The sequence below is a fragment of the Hirundo rustica genome, chromosome 12 (genome assembly GCF_015227805.2).
Source record: "Hirundo rustica isolate bHirRus1 chromosome 12, bHirRus1.pri.v3, whole genome shotgun sequence".
Lineage (NCBI taxonomy): Eukaryota > Metazoa > Chordata > Aves > Passeriformes > Hirundinidae > Hirundo > Hirundo rustica.
The window spans coordinates 6,286,037-6,302,487 of record NC_053461.1 but is presented as its reverse complement, the minus strand read 5'-3'; the positions used below and the strand labels follow the sequence as shown (position 1 = coordinate 6,302,487).

The 16,451-nt window shown below is 46.2% G+C and overlaps 1 protein-coding gene across 11 annotated transcripts in view; it reads right to left on the bottom strand.

Annotated features, from left to right (window-relative positions):
* The window catches only part of RAD54L2 (RAD54 like 2), a 74,880-nt gene that overhangs the window by 11,151 nt on the left and 47,278 nt on the right, over positions 1-16,451 (bottom strand). For all 11 annotated transcript variants that reach the window (XM_040075896.1, XM_040075899.1, XM_040075905.2 and 8 more), the window contains 12 exons: positions 10,557-10,755; positions 9,007-9,146; positions 7,350-7,481; positions 6,408-6,640; positions 5,733-5,915; positions 5,324-5,457; positions 4,432-4,628; positions 3,579-3,921; positions 2,144-2,321; positions 1,415-1,666; positions 743-861; positions 322-437 (listed from right to left, as the gene is read on the bottom strand). In XM_040075896.1, the coding sequence (XP_039931830.1) occupies positions 322-437; positions 743-861; positions 1,415-1,666; positions 2,144-2,321; positions 3,579-3,921; positions 4,432-4,628; positions 5,324-5,457; positions 5,733-5,915; positions 6,408-6,640; positions 7,350-7,481; positions 9,007-9,146; positions 10,557-10,755 (2,226 nt within the window). The remainder of the gene's footprint in view (positions 1-321; positions 438-742; positions 862-1,414; positions 1,667-2,143; positions 2,322-3,578; positions 3,922-4,431; positions 4,629-5,323; positions 5,458-5,732; positions 5,916-6,407; positions 6,641-7,349; positions 7,482-9,006; positions 9,147-10,556; positions 10,756-16,451) is intronic.

Below are 16,451 nucleotides of genomic sequence, written 5' to 3'. Positions count from 1 at the left end.
CAACAGGAAGTAAAAAGTATCTTTTGCAACTTTAAAAAAGCAGTAGCGTCTAAGTGAGATGTCAGAGACGTCTAACATCTTCTAAGTAAGATGTCAAAAGAGGATTTGGAAACTACTGCTTAGCTGCTATCCAACTGACGTTGTCTTCCAAAACAACTAAAGCAAGAACAGTCTGAAAGAGGTTCATCAGAAGAATGCTTCAGCAGAGCATTTTCACACCCAAAGACAACTAAAAGAAGATGGTGGGTGACTTTCAGGAAAGAGTCCTTCACACAACCAAACAGCGTCACAACAAAAGACAGGAGGACTGGATGCACTCACTGTAGTAGTTGATGTTTCGGACCCAGTTATGAACTCCTCCATCCGAGCCTGGAGGACTCGGCATCGGTCTCTTTGCCAAAAACTCCTCAATGACAGATAAGGTGGACAAACTCTGGCTGTAAAACCAAGATCTCTGTTCAGGAAAAAGCCCCCCAGCAGCAGAAATGGAGCATCAGAACCCTTCCCCAACCATGACTGTGTTGATGGTTGTCAAACCCTGTTGGCAGCACACCCCCCACTAGTAAATGTGACAGTGGCAGAAGTATAAAATACACAGATGAAAATCCACATTAATGCCACAAAGGAGAAAAGGGGAACCGCCACACCATTCATCCTCTGTAAAAACCTCCTAGTACCAGGGGGGGATCCAACTACTCCAGTATTTAACGACTGCAGGATCAGTTGGTGATGCTCTGCTTACCTGAAGACCAAGATCTTGTCTCCAAGCTTCACACTTTCCTCAATTAGGTGGAAAAGTAACACCATCTTGGGTGAGTTCTCCAGGACTCCCGTCTGGTAATCACACAAGATGTCTTTGGCCTACCGAGAAATGGAAGACTGTTACAGGGGGAGTTGCTCATTCCCTCTTTAGCTCAACAACCCTGTCACAAGCTGAGAGAAATAAATCATGACAATGAGGTTATTTACATCCAGTTGTTTGAGGTGACAACGTTACTCCCAACTACTGCTGCCACCTCCCATTCCAGAAGCTCCAAATGACAAACTTCATCGACAAATGAGTGTCCTCTTAACCTCTCATGACTTTCATCTCAAGAGCTTTCCTCCATCCTTCTACATATACCACCATCTTATTTAGATCGAACTTCACCCTAACACCTTTATTTAGAATAACAATGTCCACAGACTTTTTGTGCAGATGAGAACAATGACATGAGTGCTGCCTGCACTTCTACCTCATTAGAGTCACAAACCCCTCATGGCACCATGCAGATCTGCTTATCAAGGTGATCTGTGCTAAAGAGAACATAAAAGAAACCCACAACTCAGAAGAGTCTTCTCTTGACTCTGCTTCACAAAACTGTCCAGTCTTTCAGACTCTCCAAATGAAGAGTTTCCCAGCAGTGACACTCACCCACTCGTAAGTTACAACCTGATTTGCTCTCTCCTGAAAAGGGTTGAAGCCAACACTCTGGAGGAACTTGCTATTAGTAGCTTCTCCAACTGGTGATGCCAAAGCATTACTCTCTGTTTTGACTTTAATTCCCTGAGGCTGGCAGCGGGAATTAGTGCTTGCTGTGCCAAGGTCATCCACATCCAAATCCTGCTCGTTTGCCAGATTCTCCTTTTGCAGAGCTTCATACAACACATCTGGATGGTTCCAGATCTGAAGGGATAAAGAAAGCAGTTAGACCTGGACTGGTCTGCTGCTTGCCAATGATTGTAACCTGAAAACCTCCCCAGCTATTCAAAAGGAAGAATTAATACTTCTTCTGGCTCTCATATCTTTAAAAGTACCCAGTTCTTTCCTTGAGAACAAACCAGGAGGTCACTGTGCACCCCACACAGCACAAAGGCAGAGGAAACTGCCTGTTTTCACTAAGCAGCTAAGGCTATGCAGTTTCATGTATCAGCCCAGACTGTTTCAGCTGATGGCAACAGGTTTCTTGCACAGTTTGAAAGAGACATTTAACATCCCTGCACCTCAGCTCTGGAAGCAAAGATAACACTGTTGTACCACTGCAGAGCACTCTGGGAAGAGATGATGTCCCTGGCCAACCACACTTTCACGTCCTCTTTTGACTTATATTCCCCTTTCCCCAACATATTAGAATCTTTCTTTCCATCTTCTGCCAAAACCTACCTTACAACAGACACAGAAAGCTTTGAGTGGGTTCAGCCCCAGCCAGCCACTGTTGCCTGCATCTCGGAACCGGTTCATGAACTCGGTGTAAAGGGCCCGCTGGATCTTGGACAGACGTACCAGAATGACGTGCTCTTCCTTGGATGGGAGCTGAACCTTCAGCACGTTGTGGCCTCGCCTGTGGAGGAAACAAAAAGGGTGAGATAAATACAGGGAAGGGAGTTTCTCAAGATGACCTCCCTGTTGCTGCCTGTAGGGTAAGATTTTGACTTCTTGCCCACCCAGCTGCAGGGAGAAGGACCTCTAAATTGCATGTTTCTCTAATGCATGACACTTCTGAGATACTCTCCCTGCAGCCAAATACCAATTGTAAACACAATTATAAAGATCTCAAACATTACAATCCTGTAGCACAGGTCACAGAGTTAACAGGGTGATGAAAGTCCTGTTCTCCGTGGTAGCTGCAAACAGAAAAAAGACATAAAGTCTATTTTCAGCTCTGCCAATGATTAAGACACTCCAGACCAGCATCTTAGAATCCTCATCTGAAAAAAAAATGCTGACTTTTTCGAGTGGTGGAGTCACATCACTTTTCTTAACACTTTCATGAAACACTTTCATGAAACACTTTCAGATCCTTGGATAAGGATGTCACAAAGAGCACATCCAAATTGGCTATTAAGCCATCAAAATAAACCTGAGCTCACTCTGGGGCAGTTAGAGATGTAGTTCTCCATTACCAGAGTCTGTGGTACCAAAGCAAACCAACTTTACAGTGTGGCCAGCAGGGCCAGGGCAATGAACCTCCCCTTGAGCTCAGCACTGGTGAGGTCCTGCCTTGAATCCAGAGTTCAGTTTTGGGCCCCCACTACAAGACAGTAAGGTGCTAGAGCATGTCCAGAGAAGGGAATGGAACTGGGGAAGAGTCTGGAGCACAAATCTGATGAGGAACAGCTGAGGGGGCTCAGCCTGGAGAAAAGGAAGTTTTGGGGGGACCTCTCTCTCCCCCTCTCCACAACTACCTAAAGTAGGTTACATCCAAGGAGGGAACAGTCTCTTCTCCCAGGTAACAGTGACAGGACAAGAGAAAATTGGCCTCATATTGTGCCAGGGAGGTTTAGATTGGATATTAGAAAAAATTTATTCATGGAAAGGGTGGTCAGACATTGGAACAGGCTGTTCAGGGAAATGATGGAGTCACCAGTCCTGGAGGGATTTAAAAGACTCGCAGGTGTGGCACCTGGGGACAAGGTTTAGTGGTGGCTGTGCTGGGTTAACAGTTGGACCTGACGATCTTACAGGTCTTTTCCAACCTAACCGATTCCATGAATCTGTAAGGCAGCAAGATTTAGTTGTACCGCACAAACTCAGCGAACGAGCCTGGTAACTTACGACGAAGGAGCTGTTCGCACGGACCACAGCCCCGCGGACTCACCGCTGCACGAAGCCCTCCAGCAGGCTGTGCAGGACGTGGCTGCGGTAGCGCATCAGCCGCACGTCCTGGGGCGTGCTGTCGATGCACTGCCCGTTCAGGATGGGCCGCTCAAACATGTTGCTGAATTCCTGCCGCGAGCCCAGGAAGTCAGGCCGGACAAAGTCCACCATGCACCAGTACTCGATGAGGTTGTTCTGGAGCGGGTACCCGGTCAGCACCACCCGCCGGCGCGAGCGGATGTTCTTCAGCGCCTGGGAAGTGCTGGCGTGGCAGTTCTTTATCCGGTGTCCTTCGTCACAGATAACCACATCTGGGCCGGGCCGAGACAAAGCTTTCTCAATCCCTGAGGACAAGGGACATTAAGTGTTAGTTAGAGATGAATAAGACAAAGTTCTGGTTTTACAAGGTCATCAGCTTCACAAATGTCTGAAAGACAAAAAAAGAAGTATCCACGGGTGCAGAGAGCGAGGCTGATGCAGGAGATAACAAACCAGACCCTAGTTCTGATTTAGCAAAATGTGGTAATGAGCAAACATGACTATCCCTTGATTTCTGTTCAATGACTTGCATCGCACCAAGTCAGGTGTCTCGCATCAAATCAGAGTGACAAATCTCACACTGACAAATCCCAGAGTTCAGTGTACTGAATTCCACACTTACTTGCAGGTCTTTCAAAAAATTGAAGACTCAGACAAAGCTCAACAACCCTCTGCCTCCAAAGACACAATCCTGCCTAGCAAAGTTCTATCACACCATGATACTAAACACAAGTTGATTGTTTCCTTGTGCTGCCACAGCTGACAGCCAGCTAACAGCAGGGTCACACTCTCCCTCTTGAGGGTTGGCTTCCCACCTTTCAGAAGCTCCTGCTGCCGGTCTTCCTCATCCAAGTCAATAATGACAGGGCCAGTTTGTTTCTTTGTTCTCTTCTTCCTGCCAGTGGCAAAGGACTTCTTCAGTGAGAGGAGACGGTACATCTCATATCCCATCAGCAGCACACCACCTTCTGTCACCCAGTCATTCACCACCTTTGCACGTGCAGCTGTTGTCCTGCAAAACAACCAAATAAACTGTAAGCCTTACTCCAGTTTTGGGCTGGATCACTGGATTGGAGACTGCTGAGAAAAAAAAACCATTCAATTAATTAAAGCACTTTTCTCACATCAAACCAGATGGAGGTTTACAATGAAATTTCTCTAGGAAACAGATACAGAGGGGGAAAAAGCCTTTTATGTGCTATGGATAGCAGGACTGAGAATGACAAATCCTTACAGGAACTGAAGTGTAGAAGTTTGTCATGCACAAAAGCAAACACAAGAGTTCCCTTTCAACAGAGCTGTTGAGTTTGCCTCTGCAAAGACCATTTTCAGAATGAGCTGCCAATGCACATGGTTGGAATCTTTGAGTTGTTTACCCCCTGTTGCCTCTTTAAATGCTCCTGTACCCCAGGCTTCTTTCCCTTCCAGCCTGCCCAGAATGGGTTCAGATCGAGACATGGTCTTCACTCAGGCCACCACAGTACATCAGATCCTGGCCAAGAGTAAATACATGGCTGGGGCAGCATCAGCACATTCAAATATATCCCACCCAGAAGGTGAAGACATCAACAGGTAGGTGTATAGACACAGCCAATGAACTGAGAATTCCCCAGGACCACTGCATTGCCATGATCCATGCACGGAAAATAACCCAGAAAGAAGAAGTCCCTGAGCCAAGAGCTCAGAAAAGCTTTTCCTGTCACCTACTTGTGTTCATCATTCAGGATGTGGACTTTGAAGGTGCGGGGCTGGACCTCTTTGGAGTCATAATCAGCAGGAAGGTTTTCAGGTGCTGGGAGCCACATGTTGAACTCTGCTAGCCAGTTTTGGAGAGTATTCACCTGAAAAAGTTAGCCATGGAAGGATTAAAAACCCAGTTGAGTCACTTGGGATTTTTAAGAGCAAAAATGAGATAAGGGAATGACACCCAGTGTGCCCAGATGGAAGCAGCAGCTCGCAGCATGCAAATTCAGGAGCACAGGGAACGACAGAGGGGGAAGAGCAGCAAGGATGTGATAGGGCTTGATGAGTAACGGGACACTGATCAACCTTCTCCATGCAAAGTAAGAAGTGGTGCAAGGAAGCCCCTCAGCCAGCCCTTCATGTGGCTACTTACAGGTACAATGGCAAGAACAGTCTTTGCCTCTGTGTGCCGAAAAAGTACGTCCAAGAAAGAGATGACCTGTATGGTCTTGCCCAGGCCCATGCTATGTGCTAAAATACACCCAAACCCACTGCTGGTTTTAAATCTCTCCAAGGACTCCACCAAGTTGTCATAAAGGAATCGGATCCCACCAATCTAGGCATAAAAGTAGAAGACGTGTTAGAATGGTGGCAGACAAAAAAGCCCAAGATGGGTATGTTTTTACAGAGTGGCAAGTGTATGAGGACCATGAAAATGAAAAGGGGATGTTTCAAGTTCACTAAAGTACTCTAATCTAGGGAAGGCTCAGAAACTCAGTATTTCTAAATGCTCACAGAATGTCTTGAGAATATATCAATAAATCAAAATTAATTTGTAGCCGGAGGATCTGAATTTGGGTTGATTAGTTTGTTTAGAAATATAATTTTAGTTCTTAAACGTTCATCTAAATATACAAAGGTCTGATAATAACAACAGCTGAAGTTATACAGAGCCTTGGCCTTCTTCTAATTCAGTTTTATCATTTGACTGTCCACAACAGTCACCACCACAACCAGACCGGTCACAGGGCTCAACAAAGAAGTTCTGCTGAGATTCCCAGGTAGGCTTGCCCAAATTTATTGCATTTTCAAGGCTAACAAAGCCTACCTGATGAGGTTTTACTGCATGTGCAAGCTGGGGAGCCAGGAAAATGTCCTCCTCATTTGGTGGATGATTGATGTTGACGATGACTTGCCCCAGAGCATCTGACTGATTTAAGGCATCATTCACATGAGAGCCACTGCTCTCTTCACTGCCATCCTCCTCCCCATCATTGCCAGAGTCACTGCTGTCCACAATTTGGAGGGTATCATCTTCTCCTGAGCTCAGCTCAATCACTTCTGGAAAGTAACCAAAACAGGAGAGAATAAGGACCAAGTTAACTCGACGTCAGGGTTTAACATGAATGTCAGGAAATAAATACCCCCAGCTTTTGCAACTCCACCCTGGCCTAATGATGTATCTGAACAAGCAGACAAGACACAGGCACACCCAGGCCCCTCAGACCAGCATATGAAAGCATCAGTTTCCTGGCTTCCAGATGTTTCAGGGAACATTAACTTGGGTTGATCCAAAGAGAACATGAGACAGTTTCTAGGGGTGTTTTACATTCTCTTCCATGTTTCCTTAATTCCCAAGCCCAGACATGAGTTTTATCTACTGATGTAATGCTGAAGGATCACCAAGGAGTCTGGTTGTATCCATCTGGGACAAGGGACACAAAAAACACTTCCAGCTGCAGATCCAAATACTTAGATGCTCCTTTTACACACAGTAAATGCCACATCTCCTGTAAGCATTCTTTAGCAATGCACTGAACAAAGTTAAGTGCATTTATAAACACAAGTTCACAAGACGGCCTGACAGGCCATTTTGTAAATGTAATTTTAGGACTCACAGGCCAGAACTGCCCATATAATTGGAAACCAATAGGCTGACTACAAGTCTGAAGTGATTCACCGCTGGAACATCTGACCAGATGAAAACAGACTTGTGGCTGAATAAACAGCATATTGTGAGAGGAGCAGGCTGAGGCAACTGGTCACTTACCATCTTTAATGCTATTTTTTCCTTTAGTATCATCTTCACTGCCACTGCTGGTACTGTCGAGGCAGATCACTTCCTCAGCCAGGACCTGAGGGGGGAGCTGGGTTGCCTCTGCTGTTCTGAAAACGATGTCCTCTACAAACATAAAATACAAACAATAAGTAATTCATAATAATGGGGAAGGAGACAAAACTATTCAGAAACCAGACAGTATTTCCTTCCACTTTAGCTCCAATAACTTAGTCCTGGAATTTTCCAGAACAGACTCTCACTGTCTACAATCCTGCTATGACTCAGCTTCCTGGGTCACACTCTCCTCCATTCTCAATATGCTGAAACAATAGCCCATTGCTGATGGCACCCTCTGTTTCATGCCCTGACTGGGGCACACTGACCATGCAACATGCTAAAGCCCTTTGTTTCTCTTTTTTTTGGTCTAAGTAAAAGCTCTGTTTCATCCAGCAGAGAAAGTACCAATTGCTGAAGGGATGATAACTGCCCTTTTTTTAGGGACACTGTAATAATTACATCTCACATATAAACAACTTTTGCTGATCAAGAGCATTTGTTTGTATGTTTTAAGTGCTGCCATGTGGAGGAGAGGCTAATGGGGCCAAACAGCACCACTGCAGTGACACAGCAAGCAATGACATTCTTCTGAGGCTGAACCTACTCTGCATAAGTTAAAGTGTTTTAAACAGCTCTTACTCCTTCTCCCACACATAAAAGTGTTTTTAACACTAGCACATAAGGGAGAATATATATTTCCTCAAGAGGCAAGGCCAACTCAAGAATCCCTTACCCTTGCCCAACATCCAGCTGCACTTCTCTGCCTTTTACACCTTTTGAAGCTGTGCTATAAACTAAATCACCGAAATGATCCAGACTGGGAAACAATGCAAGGTGACATATTCACCCAAAGACATGAATGATGCTTAACTATTTATACTGCCTGCAACTCACTGTTTGCTGAAACATGCAAGGAAGGCCAAGGTTACATCACCACCATATATACTCCCAGTCTACTGTTCCACTATCCCTAGTCCCAGACCATTCCCAGGACAAACAGGATCTGGCACCTGTTGATTTAAGCTCCCTTACCAGCTGGAAAGACAAGAGAGCTCTGTTTCAGCATCCCCCTACACACGCTTAATAGGTGTCAAAATATCTTCAACAAACATTACTTGGCATCTTTCACCAAGGAGCCACTGTATCTTGATACAAAACAAGTGCAGAAGTGGAACTGCTTACACTGAACCTACAAGTGGTTTGGAACTGCTGTTATTTTACATTTCAAAGTCCAAGTACAGCATAGAATCACAAAATGTTTGGGGTTGGAAGGGTCCTTCAAAGGTCATCTAGTCCAACCCCTCTACACTGAGCATGGACACCTTCAGCTACATTTGACCGCTCAAAGCCCAACCTATCCTGACCTTGAATGTTTCCAAGAGTGAGGCATTTACCACATCTCTGCTCAACCTGTGCTAGTGTTTCACCATCTTCATTGTAAAGCACTTCTTCCTTGTATCTAGCTTGAATCTACCTTCCTTTAGGTCAAAACCATTACCCCTTGTCCTGTCATGGACAAGCATGGCACTACCTTCTTTATTAATCTTCTAGCCTTAAAACTCTTGCTTTGATGGCATCTCCCGGTGCTTACCAGGAAGAAACTCCAGGGGTACAGTTGGTATAGAGGCCGGATAATCCTTCCGCTGCTGCTCAAGTCGTTTCCTTCTCTCCAACTCTTCCTGCTGGGCTGCCTTTGTCACAGCTTCCAGTTGGTCCTCCCGTAACAGCTTTCTGAACACAGGGGCAAACGTGATTTGGTTACACTCAATTTCCTCCAAAAACGTGAATGGCTGCACAGCTGCTGCAAAGATGACTGACAAGCTCCAGGTATTCTGTCAGCCACACAGAGTAGGAACATTATCCCCCTAAAGATATGGGCAAACTCCACAGCGATTTCAACACTGTGCTTCCCAACTACAGGTAACACTACTATCGCTCAAGGAAAAGACAAAAGTTTGACAGAAGCAAAGTCATGGAAGGAGGAAAAACGTAAGTGGATAAGCACATATTTAAAGTAGGTTACCAGAGGCTAGTCTTCTGCTTGAAAGGATGTTTTTTATTGACATATGCAGTTTATAAACACAAAATGCACTAAGTCATGCAAAGAAGATATATGGGAAGCAAATGCATCAATTCCCCCACAAAAAATCATCACCCTGATTCTCTTCTGACAGCATTTTCAGGAGCTAGGATCTCTAACGGTTTTAACACTTGCTTCAAGGCATTCTCTCAAAGCACCTTCCCTTTACAGATTATTTTATTTACTTCCAGAAGTTGCTTTTCCCCTGCTTCCGTGTCACATGTCGAGTCCTGGAAATGAAGGTACTTTTGCCAGAGGAGAGGCACAGTACAAGCAGCGGTAAAATCTAGCTCCCTCAAACTAGCCTTTAAAAACACCCAACCCCATACTTCAGGGACATCCCTGTCATCCCCATGAAGTCTCATTTTCCAAGGTCTATTCAATGCTTCAGCTTTAAGAAAATCAATCTGCAAAGCTTAAATAGGAATCAAAGGTCACCAGCACAGGGCATGAGAGCCACTTACTGCCACACGAGTTCCTGCTCCATTAGTTCTCCTCTGAGCTAATAAAATTCCCTCGAGCAAAATTTCCTAGTGATCTACCACCTCACAACCTGTCCCAGAATATCTGGTGAATTACACAATCAACCAGCTACTGCTTTACAAAATCCAGGTGAAACTGACTTCCAACATTTCAGTCTCTAGCTGTAGCATCAACATTCCTCTCAACAAGTACCCAGGATAGTACAGGAACGGACTGTATTTTAGGCTGTTTGCAATAGGATTCACTTCAGCAAATATCTGAAACTGGTATTTACTTAATGGTGGTACTGTTTTTCAATTACATCTCTCAAAAGACAGCAGCAATTACACAATTTTTGCAATATATTCCATAACCAAATATTCACTCTTCTGAAATACCAAACCAGTCTGCACCCACATGCAGCACTCCAGTCTGAGATCACTCTACTCCCACCGGTGAAATCCTAAGGTTTTGGAAAAGAAAAACCATCTGGTTTGCCAGCAGTGACACAACGTAGCTCAGAAGCAAAGTGCAGAGATTCTGTTTTCACCACCATATGTGACCCGAGCTCTTTCTGTCCTGCTGCTGCTGCAGCTTACCTTATGTTCCTCCGCATGTGAGACGGTTTCTGAGCCCTCTTCTTTTTGGTGTCCTCAGAGGCCAGGCTCTTGTGCTGGTTCTGCAAGAGTTGCTCTGCCCGCTCGCTCTGAGATGAGGTAGTTGAAGTCGAGCGCTGCCATTCTCCATCCTCCGCGTGCTCCGCATGGTCACCACTGAACGCGGCTTCCTGGGGCTGGTCTGCAAGGGCAAGAACATGACATGGGAACAGCTGTGCCAGGCTGGCAGCTGGCTTTTCCATCAGCATTCAGCAGGATCTGAGCTGAACAGAAACCGACAAACCCTACTCTCACCCATTTGCAGGCATGTCACTGTGAGGGTCAAAACTGGGGTCCTTTCTGACAGTCAAAGAGAGTTAAAAGTTTTTCAGTGAAGGGTCTGTCCCTAGTGAAAGCCGAGACTAACACCCCTCAACACAGCCCTAAAGTGTCCTGACAAGAAAACAAGGCAAAAGTATTTAGGTCCATGTGGAGCACTTGCTATCCCAATAGTCTGTTTTTCTATGAGGGCCTGATAAGCTCTGGTTAAAACAAGGAACTTGAATCTCTTTTTCCTCGTTTCACATCATTCAAGTAGGGCAGAAATTTCCATCTGTATGATACCCGTGTAACCATCTCCCAAGCCAAGAGAACACAGTATGTAAAAGGTTATCTGGTTCAAACACTGGGTCATGGCTCAGCAGGCAGCTCAGTGGTTACAGCACCAGGCTTCACTCTCAGGGTTTAAATGGTAATTTCCAACAAGCTTTTTGTCAAACAAAACTTAAGTGGCAGTACTCTTTCTACATTATAAATCACATGCATTCCTTTTGCTCTTCATTCTCCTATTTTCAGACTTCCATTTGTGCCTGATTCCACTCTTAAAGCACAATGTGAAATGACACCTTGTTCTATGTGACATTTGGCTCTGCAACAGGCTGACAGTGACCAAGCTAATGCTCCCAGAGCAAAGAAAGGAGATGCTTCTGTTCAAAAGCTTCCCTTGAAGCAAACTGTTTCTGACAAGCGTTGTAATAGCTTCTTTGAAGCATCTTGTCCCCTTGTGTCAGGCAAAGAGATGCCCTGAACTACATCTTGTAATCAGCTTTCTTGCTTACATTGTGTATCTAAGCTAATGACTGAAGTGAAATGACACTTAGACAGAACTTTGAAGGAAAGAAGACATCAGTGCAGAGGAATGTGGCAGATGAAGTGATACAGAACAAACAAAGCATCACATTGTTACTCAGGGATCTGGAGACAGAGAGCATTCTTTCTCAAAACGCTGGGAGCTTAAATGAAGGATGCTACAGTACAGCACATTGCACCTACAGCTGTCATGTTGATAAAATTAAATTAACCTTATCTCCAGTATCACATCTTAAAACTGAGATGACAAGAAGTAGATTCACAGCTTATTCAAAAGCACTAACTTTGCAAACTTCCTCTCCAGACATCCCACCAGACCCACCCCAGCATTTGCTGCAAGTCTATGTCAGAACACATTTAGGACTTCAGAGCTCAGCCCACCATGGACCAGTACCAGCAAGAGCAGCTCAAACATTTCGGTGAATATCTGTCTCTGCAAGCCCTACACATACTGGAAAACCAGGTATCCACAGCTTATGGGATGGAACAGATCTCATGATGAATGCAAGGAGAGGTATGCATATGAAGATAAAGGCAAAGGGGTTCACTGCTACAAGCACAGCAGTTCTACCACAGCCATGGTCCTGGAGCCCTGTCCTCCCACCATGTCTCTTCAGAATTACAAGCTGAGATATCAAGCATCAGGTCACTTGCAGACAGAGAGCTGTGGTGGGAATAAACCCAGTTTCTCAGGCTTCCCAGACAACAACTCTGCTATTTGAGCTACAGACACATTTTAGTCACATTACCTGCAATTCTTCAGCACTGTTTCCTTCCCCCCACCCCTCTCGACTCCTGGTTATATAACTAGATCAAAAGATTGGATGAAATAGGGCAAAGGGAAGCAGGGAGGCTGCACACGTGATCACATGCTCCGGGATGAGTCATTAAACCTGAGACAAACACTGCCATGGTTACACTGCTGCCATCTCACCCCGGGCCAGGAGGACCTTGACAAGGCACCAGACAGCACAAAGCCATGCTTGTTTGGAAGAGGAAGCGCTTCCCTCCCCACACTCCAGCAATTGCCCACGTCACCTCCAGCAGCCACTGCCACCTGCACTGTGCCAGGCAAGGGTGTCTTCAGGACAAGGGTGATAATAGCAAAACCTAAAGGCTCAGGAGCCCAAATTATTATGTCTCCTCTATGTTTTCAGATGTGTTATGCGATCCCTATGTAGACTCATTCCATTTCTGCATTTTACCTTTTCTTTCCTCTTAATGATATGTATTACAAGCTCTGGTGAAACCTACACGCAGCTGGATCAGATAGTGTTTTTAAATATAATTCTCATCTGACCAGGAGCCCGAAGCCTAAAATTTGATGATAAATTTCGTCCCACTCTGAGTACAAGCCCCCATTCGCCACAGCCATGTCTGCTCAGGCTGGTGTTTGTCCTGCCAATACAAGTTCTGAGGTGAAGAACACAATCTGTGCCTCAGCCCACATTCCTGCCACATATGCATCAAGAGAGCTCTTCCACGCTAGCTACAGCTCCAAACATCTCACTGATTCAGCTGCAGCGGGATTCAGGGGACAGCCGGCTTCCCAAAGGCTGCTCCTATCCTTTCCACCACCATGAACAAAGGTTTTCAACAAGTTTAAGTAACACAATGATAAAATCACAAGTCTAACCTTGCAACAGCTCCCACCACACCTGTGGCATGAGCTGGCAGTTACAAGCAGGAATTGTTTTGCTGCTGCTTTGTATTAAACTCCTGATTATGTGCAAAGTCTAAACCTAACCCAGATGAAAAGCGCGGCTCCCCGCTGCAGTCGCGTGGCTGCTCTCCAATACGGTGAGCTCCAAGCTGTGTAAATGGGACCCACACTGGGACAGAAACACATTAAGAAACAATATCCACGCACACAAAGACCTATTTTGTGTAAGAACAGGTCTGATCTTTGCATTGGAGGGAGTGTTGGAACAGCCTCGTTGAGCATGTCCCATCAGGTAATCAATGGAATAATCCTGCCCCAATTTTGCCAAACCTACATCTACAACTGAAACGCAACTACGGTTTTGTAACAGGAGCTCAACACACCATTCTGGCATGGTTATACAAGTAGTGTTTTACACAACACAAAAATTAGCAGCCACGTTTGCATGCTGACAACTGTCTGATCATGCTGGAGCTGCTGTGCACTCTAGGAAGACCTGGGCATTCATCCACATTGCCAGCTTGAGAAGAGCATTGCCACCAGCCTGGGGGGGTGACATACCAGCACAGCCCTGCACAGCAAGATGAGCCACATCAGAAAAAGCAGCTGAAGTCTGCCCAGCTGAAGACAGCTATGGGTCACGTGTGGTTGTAGGCAAGGGTGTAAATCCATCCTGAGGTTACACTCTGTGGGTACCAAGAATCACCCAGTTCGTGCCAGCTTTACTCCATGTTTTGCACTGTCCTCACCAGATCTACAAAGAGGATTTCCCAAGGGAAGTGGTGGTAGCATCAGTGCAGCTGCTCCTTCAGGTGAGTTTTAGCTCCCTGTCTGAGAAAACCCCAAACAGCTTCCAGGGGCTATGGACACCTGGACACACCCAGGCACTCTGTCCTGCAAGATACCCTGAATGCCAAGAGGGGCAGAACTATCCTTTCTCATGCACTTTAGAGGTGTACCTGCACCCTCAAAACCCAACAGACCTGGTTACAGCATGGCTCTGCTTTGTGCTGCAGACCAGAGGCTGCCAGTTTTCTTTGCTCAATAAGCAGCAGCAAGCACCACCCACAGATGTACATACAAATAGGGGGGAGGTGTTTGACCAACACTTACATGGCACAGTATTACAGTTTAGAAGTCTCTGTAAGAAAGAGAGTCGTGACTGCTGTGGGTAACGCTGCTTCAGATGTTCCTGTCTGGTGTGACTGCCAGAGCTGTCCCTAAACACTGCACACAGCTGTGACTCATAATGTGTAATACAGCAAAAGATTTGTCCCACAATCAGGCACCTCCTACTGCAGCCAAGCTCACCTCATCACCTCCTTCTCAAACTTCCATTACAACAGCACAGGATTCAGCCTGGAGAATATTCTCTACATCATCGATTCAGCAGTGAATTGCTCTAGACAGAGCCTGCTCTGCAAAATGGCTCAGCTTGCTGCCAAGCGTCATGAAGCAGCACATTGTTTTGAGGTGTGACATTTGTGTAATTAACACTGTCTTCTGACACCAAGGTAAGTGAAAAACAGTGTTACAGCCGATCTCCGTGCTCCAAGGTAGACCTCGGTAAGTCCAAGTGTCTGCACATCAACAGTTTGGCTCTAGCAACAGTCAGCACTCTTACGAGTACAGAAATTCCCATTCAGAAGATCTGAGGGTCTCTCACCTGAGGTTGCTGCGTAAGAAGATCCAAGACACCCCTCAGTGGACAAACCACTGTGTATGTTGGTGACTTTCTTGCCTGCCCGGTTACCAGCCAACTAACAGGGCTAGCTAGAGGTAAGTACACCTCCTCCTGGGAGACCAGCTTCATTGCCAGGCTAACTCCAGTGACTCCAGGGAAGACATAGCACTGAAAACCAGACACTTGCTTATTTCTAAAATCATTTCACTATGGAAACTCAGGACACCAAATAGGATAATATTGCTGAGTTTTCAGGCATTATTTCCTACCCTAAGGACAGGGATCTGCATGCATGGTGAGGAGGGTAGCTGCATGCAGAGCAGCGAGCAGTTAATTCTTACTTTGGGAGCCTTCTTTTGTCCTGCACAAAGAACAAAGAGCAGTTAAATATTATTGCAGGCCTTTTGGGAACTTCTGTGCAGTTTGTGGGCAAAAGCCTGTCAGAGACTAGCTAATACTAGCTAGTGCTACTACAGCCGGTACTGAGCTGTCAAAGCGGGAATGGGAGGAGCACCGAGGGATGGCACAAGAAAGTCTAATTGCACAGCTCCAGCTGTAACTCAGTCCCTGACACACTGAACTACAACTGGAGTGCCAAAGGCTGGAGGATCAACTCCGCAGAGCAAGCCAGACTGCAAAGGCTCTGCCAGCCCGGAAGATGCTCTGTGGGGTTATGTGATGTTTCTCCGGTGTGCTGGGAGCTGGAGTGGTGGGTAGGTGATGCCAGAGTGCACCTGGCTCACGAAGAACAGCAGTCCTCTAACTGCAGCACAGCAATCAGTTTGGAGGCTGGCAACATGCAGAGTCCTCTGGCTCATCCTCTACTCAGCTGTGCAATATAAATGAAATATTTTCAAAATACTCTTTGTATGCAACTGGTGCAGCTGTTGCGTGGATGCCACGCAAGAAGGGAGAAGTGGTGTCTGCCCAGAGCACCTCTCACAGAGGTGGCATTGCGTGAAAACACTTGAGCATCACAAGGCTGGGCTGGAGGCAGAAAATTCCTTGTGAAACCCCTCTAGTACAGCATAGGTGAAAGCAGGGGAAAAGCTCAGACTCCCTTCCTCCGGGCTTCACCTGTTGCAACACCCAGGAGAGACACAAAGACGGCACACGTCAACGCCCGGTTGCTTCCGCCCAAAGCACTGCGAAAGCCACCTCAGAGGGGGTCGGAGCGGACAGAGCAGACGCAGCCCCTTCGGAAACTCGGGGCTCTCCCCGGGGCAGCCGCTGTCAGGGCAGCTAATTAGCAACAAGACTTTGTTCTCCTCGGAAAATAATCGGGCTCAGTCTTCGACGGCAGAACGCCCCTCCCAGCCAGCAGCGCTTAACAAAGCCCATATTATGTAAGTATTATATAACCCGGCACACCTGCCCCCCGGTGCCGGCCGCGCTGCCCTCA